The 9,847-nt window shown below is 31.1% G+C and overlaps 2 protein-coding genes across 3 annotated transcripts; one reads left to right on the plus strand and one right to left on the minus strand.

The window, feature by feature from the left end:
* The first annotated feature begins 1,932 nt into the window (after positions 1-1,932).
* Positions 1,933-5,053, plus strand: LOC120627927 (zinc finger protein 687b-like). Of its 2 annotated transcripts, none has more exons than XM_039896057.1 (3): positions 1,933-2,083; positions 2,636-2,767; positions 2,856-5,053. In XM_039896057.1, exons 2-3 carry the CDS (start codon positions 2,652-2,654, stop codon positions 4,663-4,665), a joined length of 1,926 nt encoding a protein of 641 aa, XP_039751991.1. In that variant the 5' UTR covers positions 1,933-2,083; positions 2,636-2,651; the 3' UTR covers positions 4,666-5,053. The 2 variants fall into 2 exon arrangements, with proteins under 2 accessions (XP_039751991.1, XP_039751994.1); XM_039896060.1 differs by having other exon boundaries at positions 1,941-2,060.
* A 1,153-nt stretch (positions 5,054-6,206) lies between these two features.
* Positions 6,207-9,847, minus strand: LOC120627967 (E3 ubiquitin-protein ligase RNF4-like). The gene is made up of 2 exons (XM_039896109.1): positions 9,318-9,847; positions 6,207-8,440 (listed from the first exon to the last, which is right to left on the minus strand). The coding sequence occupies exons 1-2, from the start codon at positions 9,483-9,485 to the stop codon at positions 8,207-8,209; spliced, it is 402 nt and encodes a 133-aa protein (XP_039752043.1). The 5' UTR covers positions 9,486-9,847; the 3' UTR covers positions 6,207-8,206.

Here is a 9,847-nt window from a genome sequence, read left to right on the forward strand (position 1 = left end):
ACTTCGTTACGGACCTTATCTCTCAAAGAAATACCAACTATTGCTCTTTCCATAGCACGCTGAGCGACTTGAAGTTTGTATATCAGCCTCGTGTCCACGTTTCGGTACCGTAAGTCATGACTGGACGCATTGGTCAAAAACTTCGGCTTCAGGCATTGTGGTATGGGCGACGAAAAGACTCGGCGAAGTAATAGAGCCTTAGTGTCCGTCCGTTGTACATCGCCAAAGTTCAGGTGTTTTTGGTAGCCGATCTTCGTCCGGAGATTCTTAGCACCTCCTTCACCATCCCCTCAATCGCTACCAGAGTCCCTAGAAGTAGAGATTACGGGCTTTTTTATGTGAAACATCTATAGCCGAGTGATTGTCAGCGTGGCGATACATGCCGTGGCGACGCATCGCCACGCTATATGAACTATACGTATAACGTAGTCCACACGTAGTAGTGTGTATAGTGTATACAGTATTGTTTACCACGTTAAATATGTGAGGATAACCTGTGTTATACTTACCTAAAAAATATTTTTAACAATAAAATATGTCTGACAGCAATCATTCAGGAAGTGAAAGTGTGCAGCCTTCTACAAAGAAGGCAAAATCACACAATGATTGTAATGCTTTATTGTAATGTTTGGATTCTTTTCAATGTGCCATATGTTATCATCTGTTATGTTATGCATATTACTTATAAAAAAAAAAAAAACCGATGTTGCACGAAGCAAATTTTTTTTTTATTGTAGCTGTGCTACTCATAGGGATAATGCCCTAATCACCAGGGCAGGCGGGTTGGTGATCGCAGCACTAGACTTGGTTGCGCTGATATCGGGACATCGGAAAACGTAATTTATTCAAATCTAGTTCGTTTGGTTTAATGGTTATCCCCCGTTAGTCGGTCGCCAGAGCCTCGTCCGTCAATTAGGAGAACCAAGAGCAGGTGAGGTTGGCATGTGGAATGTCTTGTCTAAACTCTGGATGAAAAAGCACTCCCTTACCTACAGCAAGATGCTGATATAATGATCAAAGGAATAGGGAATCGGACTACTTTTTAGATTGTGTTTTAAATGATTAGAATAGTAGTTAAATATAACTTAAAAAATATTTTGAATTTTTCTACAGCATTTAATGTTGGGTAAATAAAGCGATTGAGTCAACAGATTATTTTTTTAAATCTTTTAAAAAATGGAAATTGATCAAAAATCATATCGGTGGGGTTTTAGTACTACATTATACAAATATTTCCGTTATTACTCCAAAGAAATATAGGCAACAGAATACAGCAAAGGAATGTCTGCAATTTCTCCGAATTACTTTTATGGGGATCGTTTGGATTTTAATTCTTACCTCTCCTTACCTTTCAATTCTTTTCCAGTTGTATTTAGATAAAAAGAAAGTAATCGCGGAACTAACGCGGTAATGTTAGCTTACACACAGATGACGTCACGCGATGGTAATATTAGTAAATTGTTTCGTTTGGAGTGAACAACAGATTAAAAATACGATTATTTTAAAGTTTTATTTCTTGATTTAAAATAAATATTTCACTAAGATATTAATTGGACAATCATTTTATGTTACAAACATTCTATTTATATACCTACATTTTTGATATTAGTGTCCTGTTGCCTATAATTACGAATTACTAAATTAATAAACCGTTTATTCAACTTTGAATTGGACAATCAATTCTATAGGTTGTCCGTTTACATCTAAGGCTGACTAGCCTCTAGACCATGTCTGTACTCAGTAGCAACAATCAAACTACGTATAAATTCGATGATAAAGATAATCTAATTTACGTCTATGGTTGTAAACCAGAAGATTAATTACCTTCTGGTTCTAGACACATTTATTAATTTATTATGCGTATTTAAAAAAACGTCTACGAGTAAATAACTAAGAGTATGGTAATACCAATACTTTTTCGTATGGCGACACTTTCTGTTCTAGCTGTCAGATGTTTAATGGTTGGAAACTGAGGTTGGCGAGAACTTGATTCGTTTTTTATTATGTAGAACGAAACACTTCGGAAGCAGCTTGTTACCATATCAGCTGAAACATTGAAGGTACCGATAAATATTGATAGAGGGTAAGTGTGGATGACGCATGTATTATTTAACTTACTTTATCTAACTACGTCACTAGTGGTCATATTTAAGTACTTAGCTATTTTAATGGCATTTTTATGGTATGGTTCTGTCTTGACATGATTCTAAAAAAGTTAACAAAAATACCTGAGTACCTATACCTACCTACTGAAAGGTTTCCTAATATAGACTACTTATTAGAATTATATTACTATTATTAGAATTTTAATTTAGCCAAGAGTTGGAAACTAATATTAATGTAAAGTTATGGGTCTTCTGAAAAATTTAAGCTCAAACTTTGATATGAGCCTAACAACTAAATATGTATCTCTGTACCTGCCTAAAACTAACTTGTTTAGATTGGAAAGGTTCAGATTCTATACTCTACATCTCTCTCCTATGAGAGCTGTCATCTGTGCCTGGTGAAGGGATATTTATAAGCTGGTGATCATTATAACTACCCACTATATAGGTCCTGCCCCTAGGCAGAACTTTCTCCAACCAAGGTAGTTTTTTTTTAAATAATGCTAACATAAAACTTGTTTATTTTTTAGATAAAATCAAGGCATAATGAATGATAAACTCACCATAAAAGATATTATTTTCACCAAAGCACTGCCCAACTACAAAATTCCTGTGCCAACTGATGGCTATAAAACTTTTTCATGCACTGACTGTGGAGACAAGTAAGGTTTATTATTTCAATACTTTTTAAGATGTTGTTTAGGAAATATCAAAGTATTTAATACATAAATGTTTATTCTATACTTACAGATTCCTATTTGAGTCCAGTTATGAATACCACATCAACCGCAAATCCCTCAAGATTTCCTATTTTTGCAGGCACTGTATGATAGTTACAGTATTTTTTAATCGATGTAAATTGTTATCCCACATAAGATCTCATGCATTTAAATTTGCTACAATAACTGTTGCCGACTTAAAAATAGAACCACTGCCATTTGATAATCTGCCATTTGAAAAGTCCAATTCATCTAATTTACCAAGATCACAGAACGAACCAGAAATTTATTCAAGGCAAAAAAAGAAAAATATTTGCAATGAATGCCATCATGACATACATAATTATGGAGTAACATTTAAAGATAGAGCAGGACATTATATGCACAATATGCAGGAGGAACATTCATGTCCTATCTGTATGTTTAAACTGCCGACTGTATGTGCTCTGGAAGCTCATTTACGCATACATTTAAAAATTCCTCCGTACTTCTGTCCAGAATGTGGTATGCATTTGCCTCACAGACTTACATCCTATCCATTTGACCATGATTGTAAAGGTTTTAAATTTATGAAATCAGCAACTACACTGTCATGCCAGTTTGAGGGTTGTAAAGCATTAATTCACCCTGATGAACACAGAACACATTTTAAAACTCATCTAAAAAAAGTTTTCAGATGCTCATATTGTTTAGAAATGTGGTATAATGAAACTAAATCTAATTGTACACTCTGTAAAAAAGGAAATATCTCCAGTTACGTTCAATGCCCACTATGTCCTCTTAAATTATTTGCAGAAAGTCTTATTGGGAAACATTTAGATGCACATTGTGCAAATATAAGAGATGTGTTGATTAATCAATCTTATAAATGTACATCTTGCAATATAGTTTTTGAACAAATGAAAAATTTGCTATATCACCATGTCAACATACATTCATCAACTCATTTACAAACATTTCTTGCAAAATTTTTAGTAAAAACTGCAAACAAAAACCAGAAGTTTCGAAAGTATGTTTATCATCGTGTTATTAAAAAATGCAGCAAATGTTTAAGGAGCTTCACATATAGATGCCTCTTTGAAAATATCAAAAAACTACCTAATGATTGTCCCTTTAGATGTTATACAAACAATGAGGCTGTGAGTACTTCACAGTCTAATGAAACTAATGACAATTCGCAAATAGAGTGCTTCTTATGCAAAAGGAAAATAAGCCAAAACTGGAACAATATTAAGGTTCACTATTCAGAACATCACAAAAATCACAAATGTCTGGACATTCAAGTATTATTGAACCAGCTAGATAAAAAATTGTTAACAAAAAAATCTTCCAATATAAACTTAAAAGGTACCAGTGCTATAGTCAAGAATAAATTAAAAAAGAATAAATTGAAAGTAAGTAAAGTCGTACCATATGAAACAGCAGCAACCAATGAGATATTAAAGAAGCCACACAGATGCATTGTATGTAATTTTAATTGTGAAAATATACAAGATTTGGAAACTCACATGATTACTCATAGAGATCCTTGCATGGCATACCAGTGTTTAGAATGTGGAAAGTCATTTGTTGTCAAACCATCTTTCTCAACTCACTTATTATTGGAACATGGTATATCTGATGTACAAGAATACATAGACAAAAAACCATGCTATAATGAGTTAGCTTTGTTAAAAGATCAGAATGTTTTAAACCCCCCTGTTGATGAACCAGTTAAAGAAAACCAATGTAGAGTTTGTAGGGAGCAGTTTGAAACTTCTAATGAATTAGAAAAACATTTTAGAGTACATGGCATGGCATTTCTTCTGAAAAATGCACGTAAAAAAAGTATTCAACCTTAAAGTAAATTTGTTGTTATAGCAGAGGTGGTTATATTGTTTTTATTATCAAACTTGTCCATGTATCTTCTACTAGATATCTGTTTTTAATATCTAGAAAATGGGTTGACAAGTTATATTTTTTTTTTATCTTGTTATATATAATAGATATATGAATATTACTATTTACCAATATTTGTTAATTCCTATAACTTAGTCTAATGTAAGAGCAGGGGCGTCACACTCTGTGCGCATGTGGTGATTTCCGACGGAAGCTTATAACCTTAATTTTTTATAATGCTATACAAAATTAAGATAAACGATACTTGTTGGTATCCTGGATTGTAATTTTTAGTGCCGTTAAGATACATATACACAATTGTGATATAATAATATTTGTAAGTAATTTTAAGTTTGTCTTTTATGATTCCTACAGTTCAGATTAATTATATATATATATATATATAATTAATCTAATAAATAGGCATACCTGATATAATTCTCGCCCACGCTCTGATCCTCACATTATAGGTTGCTTGAAATTTTATAATATATATATATATTAACAGGTTTTTTAGCTACAAAGTTTAACATTCGTAGACCATTTGTGAAGAAGGCAAAATTGGATTTGCATGCTCGAAGTCTGAATGTTCTGATTTTTTTTTATTATGCCAAAGCGCCTGCAAAATATACGAATTTGAGCTTTAAACCAAGGTCCGTAAATTCCATTTAACGACGTTACAAAATATCGATTCGAAACTGATCTTCGGTTAGGCGGGGAAAGGTTCATATAGAGGTTTAAAAGTTATAATTTATGCCACCATAATCACTAGGAAAATGGTCAAATCCGCTGAACAGTAATATATTACGTGCAACCCGCTATAAGTTTTTAAAAGTTGCTTTTCCCTCAAATAAACCGATATTATATTTCCGGACACAACGAAAAGTTTCAATATAAGCTCATTCAACAAGTAGTTTTCGAAAATCATAATAACAAACGTTAGACTAAAATTTAATTTATCTGTGATTGTAGCTTTTACAAGCAGCGCTCCCGGTGAACCATTACTAAACTTAAAATCCATGATACTGAATTTGAGACTCTATTTTAGTCCTTTAGGTCCATTTTTCTTTGTGGAGTTTCTTCCTCCTAGCATTCCTCTAACAAAACACTTTCTTGAACTGCAACTTATATATAAATCGATAGTGATTAATCGGTATTAAAAGTAGTGCTGCCTTTTTCATAGTGTTGCCTCTGGAATACGACAGCACTATTTTAGACCTAATTATAATTTTTTTTTTTATTTGTAAGCAAATTAATTTGTATCTTGTAGGTCTTATAAGAATTTGTGTTAAAAAGTATATTGTATGAAATGAACTGATCAGTTTTAAATAATAATACAGGAAACAAAACAAACTCATGGCTTGGCTCAGTAATGCTTCGATGAGCGGGTTTGGTTGGTAAACTGATCTTTAGTTTGACCGAATATTGAAATTATTAACATAAATTAACATACCTTGTTAAGCGGGAGTTTTGTACAACCGAATTAAATTACATAATGACTTCATAAAATAAAATATTTGTTCATAATATAATGCAGTTTTATTAATTAAGGTAATAAGCAATTTAATAACATTCATAACAGAAAGGTAGAAAATATTATAAAATAAATGAAAGGTGAATTTAGAGGGATAACTAACTACCTACTGAAATAAGCATTTTCTGTCAGGTTCTAACCATTGGCAACCTGTCAAAATGACAGCAAGTTAACAACCAGGCTGTCATTTTTTGTTTGTAACATATTACATCAATCGGTTATCAACCTTTTAGAAAAATTACACTACAGAAACGCAATGCTAATTGCGTAATACAAAACAACCCATAAGCAGTTTTCAGCGATTAATTTTACCTTAGTAGTTGTCTTACAGTTTAGTTACTTTTTAGTGTAAAGTTTATTTAGATTTGATTACGAATATGATAAAAACACATCTAGAATTAAAAAAAACTTAAATCATACTTTACACTATAAAGTAATGTTTAATGTTTACATCATACAAGTTAGAAAAAAAAAGAGTGAATCGGAACCTTAGAAAGTGAATGAACTCAACATAACATGTATCGTAATAAATAGTCACGAGTGATCTCGACTATGTAGATAGATCAGTGAAATCACTTTATTCAAGTTTAGCAGTTAAAAGTAATTCCAACCAGTTACAAGACTTAACTAAGATATACATTTTTTGAAATTTAAGTAAAGTCCATGCATATGTTATACTACTTTGTATTTCACCTCCGTTTCAGGTATTATTGGTAAAAAAACACTCACGATTTCATATCATGCACTTATGAAATATATTTATAGTAGTAGACAAAGTTTTTAAAACTCCATGCATGTACTATTTCTTACCATCACTTCCTATAAGTGTTATTTGGCAAACACACTGTCAGTTTAATTTTTTATATACAGAGATTAATCTAATAAGTCAAGCGAAATATTTTACTTTGTATCTTACCTTACTATCTAAGATGTTGTTTGGAAAACACAGTCAATTTCATACTCGACATAGTAATGTGAAAACTTTCGTATCCAAAAAAATAATTGGGTTTCGAGACTGCTCAATATGTTAAACTTGCAAAATAATTACGCAAAAATTGACTAATGGACATATATTTTTGGTGAATCTTGCAGTTACGAGAAAATTAAGTTATTTTATATCTTTTCAAATGCAAGTGCATATTTCAAGTAGGCCAAACATAAGCACTTAAATCTTTAAGTATATCTCTTTGTAGTTACATTTATACCTGTTTGGTACAACAGATACTGATCAGGTGGATTTTGTGTAGTTGGAAAGTTTTCACATAACTACATCAAATTTATGTTATACATTCAGGCAACACAGCATTGAAGATGCTTATAGTTAAAATCATTTCAATCGCTAAATAAGTCTTCCACATTCAATCTACAAAGAAATATTTTTTAATTATTGCTTTAAACATTATTATAGGGTTACTTAAAATGTTATGTTGTTACGATAAAAATACTTTAGAGGTTTTAAAAAAACTATCACATTTTTGGTACAATAAAATCACATTTTATAATAATTAAATACTAGAGTGTTCTCCGGTATCACCCGCGTTAACAATGGATTCTAAAATGTATGGGTACCTTACAGACGTAAAATGAAGTAATAGTAAAAGAGTATAGCTTACTTAGAAGGAAATTAGATAATGAGAAATATCAAACAACTTCATTTTAAATTTCATAACATTAAGTTTTGTACCTTAGGTTACCTAGGTAAAATAGTGAAAACGCAGGGAAAAGCTAGTAATATATATATCTTTAAATCATTACATCTCAAATAAATAACATTGTTTTAATATGGTGTCAACACCTCAGCCTTCTTTTAAGTTTTGATGTCAGACTTCATCAAAGTATCAATGAATATAATATTAACATCAAAATATAAATTTGTCAAATCAAATATAAAAATAGAATAATATTATCATCAAAATTGGGGAATAATAAACCCACTTTTCAAGGATAATATAAAATTCAATCTCAAAGTATCAAAGGTTGAGGTATAATGGATGATATGATGACTTTCCAAGAAGAACACGTCTGCAAGTTGGGCATTTTTTTTCTACTGTTAATGATTTCTCAATACATTCAATGCAAAAAGCATGACCACACTTAGTTGAAGCCAAAGGGTTTTTGCCCAACTCATCCCAACATATAGGGCAATCGCCAAATTTTTTAGCTCTGTTTTCACTTGTAAATTTTTTTGAAGTACTGCCTTTTATCTGAAACAGTAATAAACATTCTATCATTTATCAACTCATTGACTAAATACTTTTAAAGTGCTTTCAGAACAAATAAGTTGAACCTATTTATTACATAATAAATTGCAATTATTATTATTTATTTATGGATATACAATATAACATTTATGTAATTATAGGTTCTTCACACCCTTAAGCCTTGTTTGTCAACTTGTCTTAAAACTTTTATTATGTAATCTTGTTAAGAACATATATGTATAAGGGCTCCACAAAGCAAAACATTTTAAGATTAATTATTTAAACTTTTATATGTTCTTTTGTGACATTAGAAAAGAATCTTTACAATGATATAACTTTTGGATTCCCTTCAAGGCTTTTATTTTTTCAAATGTTCTGATGACACCACCATTTTTAAATGTTTAATGTCTAAAATAAAAAAAAAATTGTGTGAAAATACATATACTGGTTCAAGCAGCACTGCTATACTATACCAGCTGAGCGGAGACATATATTTGGCATTGAATAAGAATTATAAATAATGGAGATAGAAAACTGAAAGTGTGGGACTTTTTTACTGGAAATTTCCTCCTCTTTAAGTATCTTTTTTCATAATTTCTTAAGAATTAAATGTTTTTCAGTTTTTAACAATAAACTACAAGTCTTCTAATCTTTTTACATCTCATTTTGTTAGTAAAAATTGCAATTTTTTAAGTGCCAATATACACTTTCGATAAATTTTTCTAGACAGCATTATGAGATTCATAATATTGAAATGAGCCATCAATAACATTTTTAGCAACTTGATTAAAAATTAACGTTTTTGAAATCATTGACTAAGCTATGAAAGATTAAAACACTACATTTTAAAATATTGACTTTATGTAGTTACTAAGCTTACCTTCTTTTTAGATGCCTGACGAAGTTTATTCTTTTTTGATGATGAGTCGGTTGATTGACTTTCAACGGCTGTGATCTCAAAGGACTCATCACTGAGGAGGTTTATGACTTCATCTTTTAGATAGATTACAGGAGTTGTAAGATCAACAAATTCAACAATGTTACTCATACTTTTAGAATAAGAATACCGTGTGATGTGAAAGGTCTAAGTTATCAGCTGTTTGTCGAATTTCGTTAAAATCCTCAGAAACGATTCTGACAGCAGCAGAAATCTTCTTGACTTTGACCTATGAAAACAAAGTGCAAAACTGAACTCACGGATTACTTTGACAATCTATATAGAATCGAAGAATAATTAAGAAACTAACTACGCTTTTAACGGTAGTATATTTGTTAATTAGAACAATAATATTTAAATTAAGTAAGTACCCAAGTGGAACACAAAACAATCAATTCAATGGGTTTGGCGTTTTGGTTTTACGAATTTGAATTTTAAATCACAGAACACGCAGTTCAAACTCTGCGCTATGG

This window comes from Pararge aegeria, chromosome 2, assembly GCF_905163445.1.
Source record: "Pararge aegeria chromosome 2, ilParAegt1.1, whole genome shotgun sequence".
Taxonomy (NCBI): Eukaryota; Metazoa; Arthropoda; class Insecta; order Lepidoptera; family Nymphalidae; genus Pararge; species Pararge aegeria.